The sequence below is a fragment of the Nicotiana attenuata genome, unplaced genomic scaffold, assembly GCF_001879085.1.
Source record: "Nicotiana attenuata strain UT unplaced genomic scaffold, NIATTr2, whole genome shotgun sequence".
NCBI classification, from domain to species: Eukaryota; Viridiplantae; Streptophyta; class Magnoliopsida; order Solanales; family Solanaceae; genus Nicotiana; species Nicotiana attenuata.
The window spans coordinates 35,617-57,367 of NW_017671286.1; the positions used below are offsets into that span (position 1 = coordinate 35,617).

Genomic DNA, 21,751 nt, shown 5'->3' on the forward strand with positions numbered 1-21,751 from the left:
GAAAGAAAAAATTTCCCACCAGGAAGACATCATTGGCATTGTAAAGTATTTAAGTATGTATTCTGTTTATTTAGGAGACTTACACGGCTATTTGGACAGCCAAATAGAAGAACAGCAATGGCAAAAGTTGGACAGAAGGAATACACTGAAATAATATTTTTTTACCCTGACACTACAATCATGTTCCAACTTTTCTTGGTTACTACTTAGGTGAAATACAGAAGGGAGAACACAGAAGTGAACTCGAAAAAGAAAATACAATCTCCTTGAGACAACGGCACAAAAAACACCTAAAATCATAGTCAACTCCATCTTTCCCCAAAAAGAGTGTAGGTCTCAGCATTACACAACATGCATTTGCTGAAAAACTCTCTTTGCATTTATTTTCCTGTTCTCGCGGCTATACTCCAGAAATCTTGTAAAAGAAGCTGAAATTAACTGGTGACAAATGTATATATTGATCAATGAAAATGTTTACAATGTAGGCAAGAAAAATTAACAACAGAATAATACACCTCTCAGTTTGGAACTTGTAACATAGGAAACAACTACCTGCACCAATCTTCCAAATAAGGTCCAAACGGCGTTCATGCTAGACCAAAGAACTTCATGGATAAGATTCAGGAGACACTCTTTCACTAACAGTTGACCCATAATTTGGTCCACCTTTACGATACTGGATAAGAAACTCAACCGGATATCCCTTCACCTTATGTGGCGCAAGCCCTAGATCTTCAAAAGTCAAAGCTGAAAAATAACCACAAATTGAACGGTAAGGATGCGTATGTATGAGATGGCCAAAGGATAGTCAAACATTAAATAAGGTAAGAAGGCAAACCATCTTTTGACACAATGTTGTCCGTGGCAAGGGCTTCAATTGCATCCAGATTAAATATCGTAGGGGTAGGCATTGGAGCTGGAACCTTGTTAAGCAAAAATTCTCTAGGAGATGCAAGAGCCTGAAATAAAAACAGCCAACTCCAAAATGTAAATATGTCAAACAAGTTTCATATGCAAGGATCCCTATGCTATCCTGAACTATCAGCAAGGACAGAACAAGGACCTCCACCGGTTGCATATCACTGATGCCATGTGACCAAATAAGAGCAACAAAGTTGAGACAAGAACGCAGAACACCTCCATAACTACAACAATTCAAACCAGATACGGAAAAATGCTTTAACCGGCTTTGAAGTTGAAGATCTTATTGTATCCTCCTCACTTAAGATAACCTTGTTCTAATTTCTTTAGTTGGAATACAAATTGAAGCAGTCTAATGAGAATATGTTTTCTTTTCCTTTTACATAGAGATTAGTTAACTTGAAATAAAATGAAGAATGCCAAGGAGGACAATATGTCCTAATTTACTAAATTAGACGATAAAAGAAAGGGGGGAGAGAGAGAGAGAAAATAAAACAGAATTGCCCTAGTTCCTTTGGCTCTGGAAGTCTGTTAACACTATCCCCAAACAATTGTTTGTGCCTTAAACACCATTGCAATGAAAGGAAACCAATACTTAACAAACTAAAGCAGGATGCATACTTTTGACCAAAACTGCTTTAGCATCGTGACTCATTAAGTATATAATTGCAGGTAATAACAGGTGAAATATTTTATTTGGAGATTGGACTTTCTTTGGCACAATCGATCATAAAACTTAGGAGTATTCAATTTGAAAAGGAGCGAGAGCTATTTTGCATTTTGTGAAAAGAGAAGGGAGAAAACTCCAAATTGCAAGTGGTAATTAACAACATACAAGAAGCCTCCCTATACAAGAAGATGATTTACATGAACCAAAGAAAATTTCCAATTATTGAGATCCCAAATATTTTTTTAAGAAGTTACACAAAAATCCTTAGTGATTCTTTTGACTTTAACTAAAACACATACACTACTAATAGTTTACACAACATTCTTCAAAATTCTCTTGACCTTCAACATGCCTCCCAAAACTCGATGTAGCGAAGCAACTGAGTTTATCAATCAGAAATGGATACCACAATAATTTTAATCTGCGACACTGATTTGGCCATCGTACTATTATACATCAACGAGATATAATGTGCATGGGACATGCATAGCAGTTGACAGACAAGAATACTAAGAGATTGACCAGATCATTGAATCCACGATAGTCTAGTGATGATTTGACGATAACATGAATATCACTAAGAAAGATAGAGCGCTGATGACTCTAGTCCTACACAATTGATGTTGTGTAAAAGCACATGGAACAGACACATCACTAGAGCTGAGACCCAGAGACTTCAAGCTGTATGACCAATGACTTCAAGGACAAATTTTCACCATTGTCAGTGGCTTGGTAAAATGAATGAGATTTAGTTGGAACAACGGAGAACATCAGAGACATACACAAGAAGAGGAGATTGCCATTGGAACAGTCACCAAAATAGCAAGAATGATAAAACTATAAAAACAAAGAATAACTTTAGTGGGATGATGTATGGTCGCCCTTCTGTAGGAGGAACTATGTAAGTCTTACCAAGATTGTATGAACCCTGACACACTAAGCCTGTCAGCCACAGCAACACACACACATCTCTCGTTGTGAGTTGGTTATGAATAATATTTAAGAGAGCTCCTCATACAGAAAATTTGAACTTTTGAGCTATGAGAATAAAAAAAAGTTTTCTAGTCCTTGAGATGCCTAACTGCAATAACATAATAATTAATAACTTTATTATTATTATTATTATTATTATTATTATTATTATTATTATTATTATTATTTATCATCATCATCATCATCATCATCATCATCATCATCATCATCATCATCATCATCATCTTTTTTGCACCAAGAGTATGGCCTAACGGTCTATGAAGCATGAACGAAAAACCATGGAAGCCCATGATTCATTTTTTCTCAAAAAAATCTAGGTGGTTTTTTTTCTCCTTCCAATCTACCTAAGCATCTCTACTGGTGGAAGAATGTCGGTGTCCTTTGAAGTAGTCGTGCTAGCTGCCGCAGACAACAGCGTTATCAAAAGAACATTAAGAACTTTTGTTGATCACTGAAGCAGAACTTTGATCATTGATGTAGGACGAATGTAAGGAGCTAATGAAATTTATCAATTTGACATAATCATCAAGATCTTCCTACATAATATTCTTAATGATTCTCTTTTTCAAGAGGATTCATAATGATCCTCTCAACATTCAATTTATAACATAACCATTAAGAATATTCTGATAATAAGAAGAATAGTCTGATTTAAAAGAAGAATATTCTACATAACATTTTTCATAAAGTATTCAGGTATTCAACCACAATGTTCTTGACTTTTTAACGCATTATATAAAATCTCACAATGAACCCCCCCCCCCCCAACCACACACACACACAAAAAAAAAACAAATTTCCACACACTCAATCAACCAATCAACTATGGCTCAACTCCATACTATTTAGAATTGGCTACATGAATCCCTTGTATCTCCCAATATATATTTAGTTCTACTTCAGGCCAATGCCGAATAATTTTTCTTTAAAGGAAAAAATGGGAATTCTCTAAAGCTAAAGGTTCAGAATTCACACTTATCACTACACCAAATTACAATTCTCTAGCTAGAATAAAAGGACTCCCATCAAACACCAAATGCTGTGAGTGTAACAACTACTCCTTTAATTTCGACTAGATATCATCTCCTTGATCCATTCTTCCATTTACCATACACCTTCCACATTTTTTCTATCACCAACTACCTCAAACTCTGCTGTTAAAGTTTAAATATATTTACATCTCTGCTTCAATTCAAACTGCAAATAAAATAGTCATTGTCCTTATACATGCGCTAATATAAGAATATTGGCAATTTTTTTTATAATAAGTAGAAAAATTCGTAGAGTTCACCTAATTAATAAATAGCAGGCTCCATGTGTCATATTTACATGCTATTGCTAGATTAATGTAGTCAAATTGGTTGTGCGTTTACCAAGTTAATAAATAGCATGCTCCATATATCACATTTACATGCTATTGTTAGATTAACGCAGTCAAATTGATTAAATTTTTTTAATGTTAATGCAGTCAAAATGATTAAATTTTTCTTACTGTTAATGCAGTCAAATTGAGTTTGCTTCATTTCAAGTTCTGAAAGACAGACTATTGGGTCCATTACATCTGATCTGCAATGGAGAAACCTAATATGTTGTCATATATGCAGTTGGACTATAGCATCTATCCTGATATTGGTTCCTATAAATTCTTTACTAAGAGTGAATGGAGAAACCTAAAGTGCCACACAAAAGGTAACATACGGCGCACCTTATTTTTATTTTGTAAGTAATCAAAAAATTTATAAATACTTGCACTAAGCCAGTGCTAAAAGACATAATAACAAAAAGTGCAGTTCCTCTATTGTATCTAGAAATCCAACTTCATCATGTACAATAAGCAGGTAGCACCAGGTAACGTAAGGAGCACTTAGTTAAGAACTACAACATTCTCATACCCAGAGATACGAGCAGGTTTCCAAATCCTAAACTTCCATGAACCAAAAATGAGACACCTAAAGTAACAGATAGACCCACTTACAAGACAAGAAACATATAAAGTAAATATAGAAGCAGATGTGTTTGAAAACTTGGTTAGAGATAATAAATAGTGACAAAAAGTTGTTATTGAGCCATAGGGTAACCATCTATTTAAGAACTTGCCTTAGCAATAGGAAAAGGAACATTCACATAGCGTGGCCATTCACGGATCATATCAAACATGAGCTCTGCCTGTTGCAAAATATGATCAGCAGAACTCCATTAAACAATTTAATTTAAATAATGAGATACTAAAAACAGGAAAAGCAGTAAGGAAAGACGACAATAGGGCAGATATTGACCAATTCATGCATAGTGTAAACATCTGGGCCACCAAGTTCATAAACTTTTCCCATGCTAATACCATTGTCTTTCAAAGAAGCAACAATTGCAGAAGCTACATCAGCAACGAATACAGGTTGAATTCTGCAAAAGCATTTCTAAGAGCATGAGCCATAGATGCTAAATAAATTCTCCAAGAATGACAACAAATTGTTACAGACACATACTTTGTCGAACCATCTCCGAACAGAGGGATAAAACCATATTTCTTTGCAAAGTGTGCCCATGGATTCAGAATTCTATCTTCTGTACCAATCATCACTGCTGGTCGCATTATGGTCGCCTGAAGATGAGTGAGCAGATCAGCAACTTCACCCCAGAACAATAATTGAAAATATTTGAGACTGGAGTAAGCACATTGTAACTTGAAGAAATAACTAAATAAAGCAACATAAGATATCCATCAGGTTATGAAAATTTCCTTTCTTTTTTTAAGCAAGCAAAAGGTAAATGCGAAATGGTTTTACCTGCACATATACAAGGTTAGGGGAAAACTTCTTCCAATTCCTTTTCTGATAATAATTATGTTTACGTGGTGCAAGAACTTCCCAGTATACAACTGGAACTTCTTCCAATTCATTTTCCTCCTCACCAATTCCTCTCCGCTTCACCGTGTTCTGTTTCAAGCCACTATGGCCCAGCATCTCACTGTGGTGACATCTATTCCGTCCAGTGGCCATAAAGTTGGTGGGTGTGTTATCCACCAAAACTGCTTCACCCTCATCCCCATACCTATTGTTACTCTACCCCACTGGTCTTCACAACCAACCCCCGACTGTTGCTCTTTACCCCATTCATCAACCTACTGCCGTTTGATCCCCTCCCCTCCCCTCCCCACAACAAACACCAAATTACCCACTTACCATTAACCCATTCTCCATTTCCTTTCTCCAGGAACACCAGATCCTGCTTTGAGATCTACAATTTCTTTATGACTTAATTAGAATTCCTTGAAGTCATCTTCTTTTGTGTACCTTCTTGGTCCTATTTAATAAAATACATTTACTTGATCAAGAAAAAAAAGAAATCACCTATTGTAATATTGTGATCTCAGTTATGTAACTCATAGAACTCTTTTTCTTCAGAGAAATTGTCTTGCAGTTTTGATTACAGTTTCTATTACTTCTTATTTCTAGTCATTTACTGTAATTTTTGTCCTCTTTTTCTTCTTGGGCCTCTAGGTGTCGAAATGGGTGCAGAAAGTAATACAGCTGATAAGTTCGACCCAAAAACAAAGAGAGTATCGCGAAAGGCACAGGAAAGAGCCAAATTTTGCTGGGGCTTTCCCGAAGCGAAATTAAAGGCGCTAGGCGAAGAAAAAATAAAATAGATACATGCAAAGCAAGGAAAGATAACTGCAAACACAACAACAACTTTGGACGCAAGAATTGAAATAATTATAATTAAGCGAAATACACAAAGTAAATATTATGTCAATCAAGCTTAAAAGCCATTTTAAACTTATTTATTTAGACGAAAAGATGCATTCAGATTTGTGGAGAATGTTTTTCTCAATTATCATATCAAGCATCCTTTGAAAACTGGAGGCACGGAAAGTTCATAGAGCCATCAACAAGTTACTTCATCAAAAAGAAGTCCATAGAGCCATCAAGAGAATCTGGAGACTGATCCCTGTTAGCTTCTTTTGGTGTTTGTGGACAGAAAGGAATAGAAGGTGTTTTGATGGTGTATCAACTCCAAATCACTCTATTAAAGCTAGGTGCTTAATGTATCTCTTTAGTTTGGCACAATTTGTCCCCTGTAGATTCCCCTGACAATTTTTTGAACTTTGTCAGCTCCCTGGTCTTATATTAGCTTCTCATGTATTGGAGCTCACTCATTTTTTGTTGGATTCTCTTTTATTCTACTTTTGCATCTTCTTGATGCCATCAATGAGCTTAATTCATAAAAAATTAAAGATGCAGTTCTATTTTGTTGTCTAGTACTGCCTTCTCAAAGACAGTGCCAGTGGTTGATGAGGTGCACACATTTGCGCCTTCATAAAGCGCCACTCAAGTGAGGCTAAGCACACAACCAGGCTTTAACTGAACTTCAGGGCTTAAGTGCGCATTGTACGAGCCTCTAAGGCTGCCCATATGATACATGTCTTTTTTTGCGGTGGGGTGGAGGTGGGGGGAAGAGTAAGAGCGTAATTGCAGCCTGAAAGGTACATGTAATAGATTAAACATAATTTGGCTATGTTTCACCTCAGGAAGTTCGCGTGCAACAGCTTCTTCCGCCGCAGCTTTAGCTCTGAGCATTCTAGATGGGGATGTAGGAGACACCCCCAAGCAAGAAACTTGAATAAATCTGATGATACCACCGTGTTCTTTGGCAATCTGCCAACATAGGAAGTACATATTACTTTCAGACAAAATACTCTTCACAAACGATTTCAGAAGGAGCAGAAAATGGTGAATGTCGCAGATCATCAAATGCAACCAGAAACATTGCAGACATAAGAAGTACATGCTAGTACAGGCAAAACACTCTTCATGAACAACTTCAAAAGAAAGAGCAGAAGATAGTGAATGTAGTAGATCATTTAATTCTCTCTGTCATTTCCAGTACTTTAAACCAGAATATATGCTAAGTCCTAGTCATCCATCTCTGGCCCGAACCTCAGATCATCTTACTATAGCAACAAAGCTGACAGAAGAAATGATCACTAATTTGCACGTCATTTGACGTGAAAATGGAAGCTAAGACATCAAGGTCGCCAGTGTCATGGTTGGTTACAGCAATGGCAAGAGAGATTGATGCAGACATTTAATTCTAAGAGAACCAATACTCTCTAGCCCATTTAGAATGTCATAAAAAAACAATTTATTTTTTTCAATTAGCACAATAAGGGTGTAAAGTTACAACATATTTTGAGATTTGGAAATGATGATGATCTTCAATAATTAACAAAGTTGTTCTGCGGTTGGTAAACTGCGTACGAGGGGATGACACAATGGGACTGGGCAATTTACTTTTCCTGGTAAACCATTTAATCCTTCCTACTTGTGTTGTTTGGTAGAATCAGAAGTAAAGTAAATGTGATTTAATTTAAAGGGGCTGAAAGTTGAAGGGGCTGGAAGGCATATGCAACCCTTCAATTTTCTTCTTAGCTTCATCGCCGCATATAGGATAGACTCATGCCCTCCTCAACACTAACCAAAAATAGTGTGACCAAAAAGGGTTGCAAATGATTTTCAAGAACCAGCTGAATCAAATTAAACTTGAAATTTCTCCAAAATTAGTTGGTCTGGTCTTGAGAATGAAACAACCAACAAGTTTTTAGTTCCCTTGTTACTAAACTTCTTGTAAATAATTATGAAATGGTAATACCCAAACAAACAGTTATCTTCATCAAATCGCTCTCTATATATATAGATAAAGTAGGCTATAGCCGAGGTGATGTGGTACCTCTTTTAGGACAAAATAAATAGAGTTTTTGGCCTATATACACACACACATATATGTGTGTAAAAATTAATTAAAAAGCCCAAAATTCATGTATATATAATTTACTAGATATCTTAACGTGTTCAATTGGTTTTTCTTCCCCCATAATTCGTTTTGTTTCAAAACTGTTTCTTCTTTTATTTGCAATTAATAGCGTAACCTCGAGATTCACTATAAACAATTCATATTATGTCCATCTGAATATTCGCCATCTAGCAAATTATATTTAGCAAATTAGATATCTTAACGAGTTCATTTGGCTTCTCTTCCCCTATAAGTCGTTTTGTTTCAAAACTGTTTCTTCCTTTATTTGCAGCTAATAGTGTAACATCGACATTCATTACAAACAACTCATATTATGTCCATCTGAATATTTGCTCTGCACAAAATTTTGTTAAATTTTTTGGTTTTTGCTACATGCCTCTCTAAACCATGACTTCACAAATCTTATTTCTATCTTAAAGCTACTTATTTTATTATACTTTGTAAAGAATTATTTTATCATAAAATTTATAACTATAGTTATGTAGTTATATTATATAGTAATTTTTTACGATAGCACGAAGCACGGACAAATTAGATAGTGATAGCATAAATGGAGTATTCATGTTTCAATTTCTTATACTGGTTGAGAAAATATTATTTTTTGAGGTTATCAAAATTGACATTACTTTAGGTAATGGCATACTTTAGGTTCTGAAGATTTTTACAAGGTAAATAATGAGAGAATCTCCCATCTATAAGTAATCTACCAAAAAGTACAGAATTTACAACAAAACGTTTTAGTTGAAGGAATTTGTTTCTCTCTGTTTTTTATAACCGAGAAATCACCAAGGGCCAGTGGCGCACGGTTCAAAGCTCAGTGGATCATCCTCTATTCTCCACTTAGATACCAGGCTTTTGCCAGATACAAACCCGTGACATGCATCCAACCCACACAGCATGTGTTGCGCTTTTACCACTAGATCAAAATTCTGCGAATTGTTGGAGGAATTTGTTATTATGCATATTTTAACTATCATATTTTAGTTGTACTCGTTAAAGCCTCTTTGATTAAAAAGTGAATCTTCTTTACATAATTACATCCATAGTTATGTTCTTAGTAATTTGGCTCAAAAATTGTTTCCAAACAAAATATAATATAATAAACTGATTTTCTAAAACTGATCAAGAGTGTCAACCCTACCAAGACAGTGTGTTTTCACTACTCATGGTCTGATTTTGGTTTTAAAAATCTGAAGCTATTCTGATGGGTTTGGACTTGGTCTTAGACACAAACTGGGCCACCTGAAATATGCACACCATAAAGTAAGCAAGCAACATCAGATTCATCATTTCATATCATGGCAGTGATCATATCACCATCAATCTTATCATCTCCGGAGTACATTTATTATTATTATTTTTTTTTATGAGAAAGGTAATAAATTTTCAATCATATAATTCCCACCCTATTAATGAAACTAAGCGAAAATTCGTGTTCTTCGCTAGGTCAGAAGAATTCTGTTTTCCACAAAGTGCACAAACTAGGATCAGAAAGGCAGTTAAGCAGATAGGCAGATGCACCGTCAGTCTGCACACGCATACACAGAACTTTATCTTTCTGAATCTGTTATATTGAATAATGACATACAAAAGGGGAAAAGGGAAACATTGAACAACAGAAGAAAAAGAGGTTTGTCCAAATAATACCAAAGTTCAAGTTAAGATAAACAACAGTAATGAGAACCACAGGATCTGTAAAGAGAAGAAGATGATACCACTCTCAGAAACCAAAGGAACAAGTTGTAATGACTTGATGAGTTAATTTTAGATTGTCTTCAAGTATTAATACCCAAGTTGACACATTGGACAACATTTTACTTATCAAGAAACAGAAACAGAAACATATCACCCAAAAAATGCAAGTATTTTCAAAATAACATGAAGCTTACTTCAGTGATATTCAACTAATCTAAGTATAGAATAAAGCAATACAGAAACAGAACCTACCATTGCAAGCTGTTCAGCCATATGGTGGTTGACTTCCTCAAAGCTGTAATTTCTGGTCTCATATTCCCTTCCTGGAACCATAGAGTTAAAATCACCGCAACAGTTAAAAAGATATTTTTGTGGACCACGGACTAAGAATTCTAGAAGACGTACCAATGAGATTGATCACAACATTAGCTTTTGCCATCACAGCTTTAACTGAATTTTCATCCCTGGGATTGTATTTCATAGGAACAATCTGGGCAAGTTAAACAAAGAGAGGCAGAAACCTCATAAAAATGAGAAGCATTTTCACAAGTAATCGTGACTCGTGTCTGTTTGCTTAAGATAAAGCTCAAACATTTAAAAAAAAAATTAAAGAACAGATCACAATAAAATAAAAGAAGATCTATTATGGCAGCACAACTATCAGTGTACCTGTCCTAGGTCACCCATTAACTTGAGATGACGAGGAGAATCCTCGGATCCACGGAAAGGAACCAAGACTTGAGTGCCCATTTTAGCTGAAAACCAAAAAAGGGAAAACAAGCACTATTTAGCTGAAGTAACTTCGTCCTATAGATGATACGTTTTAAAGTGAAGGGGATATGAGGTTACCAAGCTCTTGCACAACATAACGCCCAAGAAATCCAGTAGCTCCAAAGACTGTAGCAACGATTCCACTACAAACAATGGATTCACAGAACATATAAAATTAACAAACACATACTTCTAATTGCACACATCAAAATGAAACAAAGAATCTGCACCAATAAAAACACTGAAGAAAAAGCTACAACTCATCATGTAGGTATTCAAGAGAACCAATAAGCAAAAAGAACATGAAATCCCAAATCATACAATGACCTGATCCCAAACAAGTGAGTAAAAATGACAGTGAGTAAAAAAGACATTCAAAAATCCATCACAGTATTAAGAAACGAAAAATGATGTATCAAATTTAGTGGAATAGTATAAGATTACAAAAACTACTATCCTACACTTCATCCCAAACTAGTTACAGTCGCTATATAAATTCCATATTTCCATTTTGCTCTATTTGAGGCCCCTTTCATTTCAATACTCATAATTTGACTCGTAAGACAATATCCATCCGTCCCATTTTCGCACAGGCTAAAAAGAAAGTGCATCACATAAGTTGAGACAAGGAGTAGTTCTCCAAAGGTTATAAAAAACGAGCAGTTATCTAAATCTAGAGATCAAATCTTAAACTTATCCCTGCACAGGAAAACACTCGACCAAATGTAAATGTACCAATTTGATTAAACCATTGTCTCAACAAGTTGGTACCATCTATACACACATACGAAATAAGATTAAAAACAAGAATAAACCCCAGAATTAAAAAGAAAAAGGTTTGACGTATGGTATTTTACCTAACAGATGATCTTCCACCAGTTCCCTTGCGAGCTAGATGTCCGCCACCACTGGTGGCAACGTTAGATGCGAACCGCGAACCATAATCTGAAATAATAGAATGCGCTCAACAATTTAAAAGAAACACTAGAACTCAATCCGATAAGAGATCACCGCTTTTAGGAAAATTCATCGAAAAAATGAAAACTTTAGTTGCCCTAGAAATGCGTAAAGAGGGGAGAAATGATACATACAGTGATCATCAGAGGGAGGATAGAGAGATTTGAAAGATGAAATTGCAGGTGAATGTTTCAGAGATTGGTGCCCTAATTTTCTCGTGATTGCCTGCATCTTGATCTCTCGGCGCTGTTTGGGAATTGGGAAAAACGGTGCACTGCAGCTGCTAGGAAAATTTATATTACCTCACCGAATTACGGTAGCGGTAAATACACTATTACCCGGTTAGTAATTGAGTGAAGCTGATTTCTAATGAATCTTTTTATATTATCTAACAAATGAAACAAGTTATTCCATCATTAATTATTTCGGTATTAGTAATTCTCATTTTCTTATAGAGACAAAAAATAATACAGTCCCGGGATAACTAATCTAGATATTAGTAATACCATCACTTTATCCCAACCAAACGTGGGATAAACTCATCTCAAATTTAATTCCGAAATTAATTATCTCTTATCCCTCGTACCAAAAAAGCCCTAAATTTTGAATTCCGACCTTCCTTAAACCGCTCATAAAAATGATATGACATGTTTAATACTTCAAAATATATAGTTTATTTGGTCAAACTTTTCAAATCAACTTATTTTGAAGAAAAAAAATCACAAAGCAGTTTGGTTGAAAAGCAACTTGTATTTGGCTAATTAATTTGAAAAGTACTTTTGAGCGGCAATTAGTGTTTGACCGGACTTTTAAAAAGTGCTTCTAAGTATTCTCAAAAGGGCTTTCGGGAAAATGCTATATTTTTGTGGTTCTCAAAAACTACTTTTACTTTCACTCAAAAATATTTTTTCTTTCTAAAAGTTTGACCAAATTGGAAAAAAAAAAAGAGAAAAAAAAATTTGGCCAGAAAGAAGCTTAGCCAAATAGGCTATTACATATTAGACACATTAAGGGATCATTTGTTACCAAGTGGAATAAACAAGGATACTCCATGTGATTAGCTATTCCACTTTCTAAATGAGGTAGCTAATCCCTTCATTTTAGCATAAAATTTATTTCATTATTAGCTAGTATCTATAGCCAGACATGAGATAATATAATTTTATATTTTATTTCGGGATTTATTTTTTAGCCGCTATTACACTCTGGATTGAACTAAGGAACGAAAATCAAGGGCACAATGCCCCTTGAATAGGACTTTCATTTATGAATAGAAAAGTTGTTTTCCTTCTTGTAAAACTCATCACGATCATCATAAGCTAACTTAAGGAGTATTATGGGGCTAATACTTGTATTCAAAGTTTTCTTTCTCCTCCTGAACGTAGTTTGTCCTATTTTACATTATTATACATCGTATCCAACAAATTAAAAATATCAAATGAAACGGATAAAAAAAATTCTTTTATTGCCAAAATTTATAAATAAAATTGAAAAAAGAACTTTGTTTTTCTTTTTCATCTAAAAGTAACTTTGGCTCGCTTTACGACTTTTTGGAGCTCATCAATCTTTTCAGAAGGATCATTTTATTCACATTGAGTATCAAGAAAGTGGTGATTGCAGGATTATACATAAATACAAAGTAGCTTCGTTATTAACGGTGTAAGGAGCTAATTATTGCACAACAAAGAAGAGAAAAAGAAATGCAAAAAAACATGTTATAGAGTTGTTGGAAAAAAATAACTCCCACAGAAATAATATTCACAGTATATAATTCTAATAAATGCGAATTATTAAAGATACAGTAACCAACGGCAAAAATAAGGGAAACAAGGACACCGAGTTTTTTACGTGGAAAACCCTTCTGGATAAGGGAAAAGCCACGGCCCGAGAGGAGAAACTGATTCACTATAGCAAGGATTTTACAATTTGTGGTACCGAGTAAAAATACTCCAAAACCACTACACACTCAAAGAAAATAACTCTCTTCTGATTTTTTTCACCTCATTATAATACTGCTCAAACTCTCTATATTTTCCTCACAGAGTATTTTCTTCTTATTTTGTGAACTGTCTCTTACTCTATCTGTTTGGTGTGTCTGACAACCGAAGGATAACTTCCTTATTTATAGAGGTGAAGACCCTCTCAAAAATGTCAGTGGTGACATCAGTAATAGTAAACTTAACCAAACTTGTCTTCCTTCATTTTTTTGACTTTTCCTTGTCAGACAAATCTTTATTTGGCAAGCTTGGATTTGGACGGTGCAATATTTGCCAAAGGAAAGCTCTTCCTTTCACATGAGAATTTATGGGATAGACCCCATAAATCTCCCCCTCTAGTCCCATGCACCTGAAGAAGATATCTCCTGAAGGTGGATGATTCAAAGTAGTCTTTTTCTTGTGAGAAATTAGCATTAAAGTTGATTCAAATTATTCGCTGCTACTGGTGGAGGTCTGACACTGGACAGTCCCTGATTGTAGATTGGTCTGGCATAATCACACAATGCTCTACTAGGACTGGGTACCACATTCTCGAACTGGTCTTCAATCAAGGGTCGATTTAGATTAAATCTTCAACCCCTATCAACTTCGACCCATATCATCTTCGACGGTCTCCTCAGCAGCTCTACGGACTGCCTCAGCTGTTATCCTAGCAGCTTCTTCTCTATGTTGCGCTACTTCTTTTGCAGCTAAATTTACCTAATCATCACCTTTATTAGCCATGTGTTCTTGGGTTGAAGGTTGCCCCAAGAACTTTCCAGTGAGCCCTTTCTCTTTCCTCAGTTGTCGCATGTGCTTTTCCAGCTCCAATTTGTAAGGTATTACTTCTTTTGAAGAAGATCGAGTCATACACCACGAACTTAACATGTTGCCTGCACACGAAAGAGAAGCCCGTGAAGAACAAAATAAAAAAAAATTCCTGAATTAGCACCAAAACTATTTGAACACTATTGATTGCCAATCCCTAGCAACAATGCCAAAATTTGACGAGCGCAAAACACAACACAAAATTGATGCTCGCTAATCAAAGATAGTATAGTAAAATATCGTCTATTAACACTTGAGTTAAATGATTATGAACTACGTTTAAGTACTAAAACAAGACAATTGACAATTGACAGCAAGGAATTGGAGATTCACAGAGTTGGTTCTTATCAATGCGAGGAATAAGGGTTTGACATGATAGGTACAAGATAGCTATATGGGATTCAACTCTCGCTTAATTCACTCTAATGTTCTAATGATTCTTACGAATTCACTCGATGATTAGTTCAAACGTGTAATCAAGAATCCTATTTCGATTAAATCTTAACTTTATTATGTGAACTAATATAAGCACTGTAAAAGTATGCAAGCAAGCGTTAATGGATTAGTGTTTAGAAAAACATCTCTCGTATATTCTTCTAAATTGGTTTAGTCAACAATTCAACAAGCTCATTCGATTATTTAAGAGAATCAATGAATTAAATCAAAAAAAATAATGCAAAGATAATCACCAAAATATTCATCTCTCAATTAAATAGACTGGTGAATAAAGTTGCAACAATTCAAAACTCCATAAACGAATTCAAGCATGAAAGAGAGTTAAAATCCACAAATATTGATCAAAACATCATATCCGTCAAACCCTAATAGAAATTACTCCATAATCATGGAAGAAGTTATCATAATTATAATTAAAGATTAAGAAAACATCAATTGAACGTTACAATACAAACTCCCGTATCGAATTGATGGAAAGATGATGAAATCCTGTATCTTGTAGCCTCCAATGCTCTTCCAAAGCTTCCAAGGTTGAAAGTTCCCTCAAAATTGTCTTTTTGGTGTATTTATACCATGTAGGAGTAGGCCCAGGTGAAACTATCTTTTTCAAGCCGAAACAGGACTCTGAGAAATCACACAGACGCGCCAGCCTATGCACCGCCCCATGCGGGGCATTAGTGGGGAAGTTCAGAGAGCACAATTCTGACGGGTAGCAGCACCAACACACTGTTGTGCCGCCCCATGTGGCGCGGTAGTACAAATTTTACACAGTCTTTTGTTTACTTCAGTTCTAACAGTCAGACTTGGCTCCCGACCCCCGAACGCGATCCCCGTTTAATTCCTTGGGCTTTTACTCAGACTTCAAAGCTCCAACTTGTTTGATTTAGTTCCAAATTATCTTTTTAACTCGAAATCACTTCTTGCAAGGGATAAAACACATAATAAGTGCAATACACTAACATTCAAGCTCAAACACACATAAAATACAGTAATTTGAATGCTAACTATGATTAAAACACGTGATTATAACCTTCCATCATGCTTTCAACCGGTAACTTCTCATTATAATTGTATAGTATACTAGTTTGATAATCACATTATATTAGTTTGGTAATTATTCATTTCATTGTACTGTTATTTAACTTTTTACTTGCACAATAGTGAGGCTTTGCATATTTCTGGGGAGATGGCTTATTGGACTAAATAGCGTCCCACAGTTGGGATCATTAATGCATGCTCCGGTTCGTCTTCTACCTTATAACGCTCATATACAGTCTATTTTTTCCAATTAAATACTGTATTTGAATCAATTTTTGAGGTTAATTCTCATGTGGATTCTGGAATATTATGCAGAATAAGTTTGCTTTGCTATACAATATAGACCATAAGAGGGTAATTTGATATCAATTAAAATGTGCTTTTTTTTTATCGATTTATTTGTGATCTTTGGATATATCTCACTATAGTTTCTATCTGTTATTCTTTTTTATTCCCCTATGTTCCAAAAATGTCATTGCTCTGCATGTTCTTTATATTATTGTATGCTTTATTTTATCTTTCTTTTTCCCTACCTATAATTATTTAGCATATTTTATGCCGATATATAATATATTATGTGTAATTATTTTATGACCTTTTTTTTTCAAATTCCTAATCGTGTATTCTCTTTAGTTCATTTATTTTTCATATTCCTATTATTTTGTTTCTTTTCGTATTCCAATTAAATTGAATAATTAACGAGAAGGTAGTTCGATATTCCTCATGTTTCTTCTTTTATATTTTTTTGAAAACTTTAAATAGTTTGTAGTCTTCTTTGATCGGCAATTTCACTTCCAATAATTTTTATTTATTTAATGGAAAAACTATATTTGTAATAAAGAGGTCGGAAAAGGAAATTAACTCACGGGGACCTCTACGAATTATCATGTAAGATTGGTCATGATTGTAGTTCTTTTTTCTTTATTGTACTCTACTAATCTATATTATATTAAAAGCATGAACCCCTAAAGCTAAAAGTTAAATTATTAAATTGCCCTTTTTATTTACCTAAATATTATACTTCTAAAATACTTAAGAATAATATATTAGCAATACCATTTAAATAGGAAAAAAACGTTTTGATTTAAATGGCTTTTCTAAAAGGTTGCGTTTATTCTTATTAACAATAAGTGTTCTTTCAAAAATAGTTTAACCGTTGGTTTTCGGAAAACGCTACCGGAGAAAAGCTTGCCTAAATGTTTGTCTCTAATATTGTCAAGGTGCAGAGAAGTAACAATGCAATTATTAGATTTTTTATGCCAACTTTGCCAATTTGTCATTCTTCTCAAATCACTCTATCAATTCTTCCGGTCACTTCTTACTATTTGCTTAGAGTTTTTATCGTGAAGAAACTAAAATAGGTATCCTATCCTAGGGATAGATTTTTCAAAACCATTTCTACTGCATGGGGAAATACTATACTGAAGATTACTTCTTTAAAACCCCTTGCCTATATACATTCTTTCATACTTTTGTTTGGCTCAAAAGTTAACGATATACTTTGTATGCGATAAAACAATCAAAAATAGAAAAGGGGTAAATCGTGATCAAATATAATAAGCCTAGAGATGCAAAGATGATAATATTGTTGTAGATCTGATATTGCAAAGTGATAATGTTTACCAATAAGATATTTTCGTTAGAGGTAGAGATATAGAGAGAGAAAGCCAGAAAAATGAGAGAGTTGTATTAGATCAGATCCCCCTTTTACAATGTGGAGGTCTCCTTTATATAATAGGAGACCTTCCTCGAAAGAATCAAAAAGTTACAAAGATAGGTAATGTCTCCCTAGTGTAGACGCTGAGTTCTAAACGATGTCGCTTTTGTCCTCACGGCCGAGTCGTACCCGCTACGTTGGTCGGCGTACACTCATTGGGCGTACCCACTGGCGTAGAGATACTGAGGGTCAAATTTGACCCTATACAGTTAGTCCCTCCGCTCGTTGGAGACGCGTTCGGTGGGCGTCTTCGACGGGCGGAAATACGAACCTCGGCTTAGGAGAATTTGACCTCGACCAGGGGCGGCAACATGAATGAAGTGAAATATATGACGTTGTTGAGCCGCTGACGCGTGGCTTCCTTTTTGGAATGATGTCATCGCCTGTATGCATCATCATTATATTTGCCCCCGAGGCGGTTCAGAGGATGAAGTGACGTTTTGGTTTCCGGCGCACGTTTTGAATCATGACTCTTCGATTCCTGTGCAACTTATCCTTATAAGTATGAGAGAGGTTTGATCTGATTCCACTTTCAAGCCTCTGAAAAGTATTTTCTGATACACTCCTTTGCCTTTCTTTCCTGTAACCGTTATTTCGTGAGGGACTCTCCCACTTCTGTCGAAACCACACTTCCTATCGTCAGTGCTTCATTTCTCAAGTAGCATAATCATGACAAAACACGGACAGAATAATAAAAAGGCCAAAGATAATGCCCCGTCTAGGGTTCCGCCATCTTCCAGTGGTGAAGGGGAAAAGGCGGAGAAGGCCCTTGTTCCTCTCAGCGTAGACAATGTCCTTCCAAAGGAGACGCACGTTCGCAGGGATTTTCCAACTAAAAGCCCTGATCTTCCCTGGGAGCACAGCGTTTTACTACAATCCCATTTAGATGATCTGCAAGAGATGCACCATATTCCGGACCACGTGGAAATGGTTCCGGCCGGGACGGANAGATTCTCACTCTTTTTTGTTTTTTAGGTAATTGTTTGTCAGTTTTGAGTATAATAAAGCTTTCAGATGAATAAGAACAATATAATTCAACTGTTAGAGGGATCCTAGATCTAACTCTTGAACAATCAATGTAAAATCAAGTAGAAAGACTTAGTGCCCATTTGGATTGACTTATTTTAAGTGTTTTTAAGCCAAAATAACTTTTAAGCCATTTTGTAGTGTTTGGATAGAGTAAAAAAGTACTTTTAAACACTTGTTTTTAAGCTAAAATGACAAAAACAAGCCAAAAGCCAAAAACTAGAATTCCTAACTTATGGCTCAAAAGCTATTTTGGCTTAAAAGTCACTTAAAATAAGCCCATCCAAACGGGCTCTTAATCCAAAACAACTGATATATAGGATATCCAATCATGTTCCTTAGATAGAAAATACAATACTATCATTGTAAAATATAGAATTCAATTGTGAAGATAATGGGTTGAAGACTCTTTTTTTTCCATCAATGGAGAAATCGTATTTAAAAGAGAGGATAGTTATTTTCTTCTGATGTTTTTTTTCTTCAAAAACAATATGATTGACCAATATAGCTGGCCATATATGCGGTGGCACCATGAAGCATGCATAACCCTCCGCCTATTTGGTACTTCAACCTAGTCTGCACTTAATGTTGGAAACTTGGAGCCTTCCGCCAAATTCACAGATTTTACAAATTTTCAATCCTCCAATTAAACAGAAAACCTAAACTATTTCAGTTTCAATATCTTGTTTCACTACTAGAAATTCGGCAAAAACCGACCAAGAAAAACCGATCAACTCTAGTCGGTAAAAAAACCGGCCAAAAACAGACCAAAGTTGGTCGGTTTTTCAAAATATTTAAATTTTTAATTTTTTTTACGAAACCGACCAACTTTGGTCTGTTTTCTTTGGCGTAAAAATGCGGCAAACTATTTTTGAATCCCGCAAAATTTATTTTTCAAGAAACCGACCAACTTTGGTCGGTTTTTGCAATTAAAATAAATAAAAATTAATATTAAAAAAACCGACCAACTTTGGTCGGTAAATTCGGCCGGTCATTTAAAAAAACCGACCAACTTTGGTCGGTAATTTTATTTTTTAATAAAACCGACCAACTTTGGTCGGTTATTTTCGTGTGAAAATACAATTAAGAGTATAAATAAAAAAACAAGACAATCTTAAAACAAAATGCACCAATGGTCTAGTGGTAGAATAGTATCCTGACACAGCACACACCCCGGTTCGATTCCCAGACGGTGAATCTTTTGATTACATAATTAAAATACCGACCAACTTTGGTCGGTTTCTTTTTGCTATATTTTTTTTTGAATTTAATTTACCGACCAACGTTGGTCGGTAATTCCGACTGTTTTGCTCAAAAGTGAACGATATACTTTGTAAGCGATAAAACAATCAAAAATAGAAAAGGGGTAAATCGTAATCAAATATAATAAGCCTAGAGATGCAAAGATGATAATATTGTTGTAGATCTGATATTGCAAAGTGATAATGTTTACCAATAAGATATTTTCGTTAGAAGTAGAGATAGAGAGAGAGAGAGCCAGAAAAATGAGAGAGTTGTATTAGATCAGATCCCCCTTTTACAATGTGGAGGTCTCCTTTATATAATAGGAGACCTTCCTCGAAAGAATCAAAAAGTTACAAAGATAGGTAATGTCTCCCTAGTGTAGACGCTGAGTTCTAAACGATGTCGCTTTTGTCCTCACGGCCGAGTCGTACCCGCTACGTTGGTCGGCGTACACTCATTGGGCGTACCCACTGGCGTAGAGATACTGAGGGTCAAATTTGACCCCATACAGTTAGTCCCTCCGCTCGTTGGAGACGCGTTCGGTGGGTGTCTTCGACGGGTGGAAATACGAACCTCGGCTTAGGAGAATTTGACCTCGACCAGGGGCGGCAATATGAATGAAGTGAAATATATGACGTTGTTGAGCCGCTGACGCGTGGCTTCCTTTTTGGAATGATGTCATCGCCTGTATGCATCATCATTATATTTGCCCCCGAGGCGGTTCAGAGGATAAAGTGACGTTTTGGTTTCCGGCGCACGTTTTGAATCATGACTCTTCGATTCCTGTGCAACTTATCCTTATAAGTATGAGAGAGGTTTGATCTGATTCCACTTTCAAGCCTCTGAAAAGTATTTTCTGATACACTCCTTTGCCTTTCTTTCCTGTAACCGTTATTTCGTGAGGGACTCTCCCACTTCTGTTGAAACCACACTTCCTATCGTCAGTGCTTCGTTTCTCAAGTAGTATAATCATGACAAAACGCGGACAGAATAATAAAAAGGCCAAAGATAATGCCCCGTCTAGGGTTCCGCCATCTTCTGGTGGTGAAGGGGAAAAGGCGGAGAAGGCCCTTGTTCCTCTCAGCGTAGACAATGTCCTTCCGAAGGAGACGCACGTTCGCAGGGATTTTCCAACTAAAAGCCCTGATCTTCCCTGGGAGCACAGCGTTTTACTACAATCCCATTTAGATGATCTGCGAGAGACGCACCATATTCCGGACCACGTGGAAATGGTTCCGGCCGGGACGGATTATGCCAATGTGCACCGGCCTGGATATTGCACCTTCTATGAGTACCCGTTCTTGATCGGTTACGACCTTCCAGTCTACCCTCTGGTGGAGGAGCTTTGCCGTTTTTACAATGTGTGTCCGGCCCAGCTCACTCCTTATACTTTGAAGGTGTGCCGTATCATGACCACTTATGCGGCCAGGGCTGGGTGCAGCGTCTCGGTCCACCACCTCTTACAGTTGTTCAGCGCTGGTTACCTGAGGGGTACCATGCTGCAGTTGAAAGGTCGTGGCGCAAAGGGCTTGGTCGTTAAAGCCGATGATAAGCCCAACCGCCGCTTTTGGCGTAAATATTTCTACATCAGGACGGAGCACCTGGTGTCGAATCCCGAGGGTTTCCCGGAAAAACTGGAATCCAGAA

The 21,751-nt window shown here is 36.0% G+C and overlaps 1 protein-coding gene across 2 annotated transcripts; it reads right to left on the reverse strand.

Annotated features, from left to right (window-relative positions):
* LOC109207290 (NADH dehydrogenase [ubiquinone] 1 alpha subcomplex subunit 9, mitochondrial) lies at positions 1–12,151 on the reverse strand. 2 transcript variants are annotated; one of them, XM_019370179.1, is made up of 13 exons: positions 11,953–12,151; positions 11,719–11,806; positions 10,940–11,004; positions 10,760–10,845; positions 10,496–10,580; positions 10,343–10,413; positions 7,108–7,239; positions 5,068–5,183; positions 4,861–4,984; positions 4,682–4,750; positions 839–959; positions 553–747; positions 1–415 (listed from the first exon to the last, which is right to left on the reverse strand). In XM_019370179.1, exons 1-12 carry the CDS (start codon positions 12,047–12,049, stop codon positions 608–610), a joined length of 1,194 nt encoding a protein of 397 aa, XP_019225724.1. In that variant the 5' UTR covers positions 12,050–12,151; the 3' UTR covers positions 1–415; positions 553–607. The 2 variants fall into 2 exon arrangements, with proteins under 2 accessions (XP_019225724.1, XP_019225723.1); XM_019370178.1 differs by having other exon boundaries at positions 1–438.
* Between the last annotated feature and the right edge of the window lie 9,600 nt (positions 12,152–21,751).

Bases quoted from the DNA above. Each gene is read 5' to 3' on its own strand.
- LOC109207290 (XM_019370179.1), bottom strand. From the start codon at position 12,049: ATGCAGGCAATCACGAGAAAATTAGGGCACCAATCTCTGAAACATTCA. The intron at 10,414-10,495 runs GTACGTCTTCTA...CTATGGTTCCAG, and splicing joins TGTTGTGATCAATCTCATTG to GAAGGGAATATGAGACCAGA. The intron at 5,184-7,107 runs GTGAAACATAGC...ACTCATCTTCAG, and splicing joins TTGCACGCGAACTTCCTGAG to GCGACCATAATGCGACCAGC.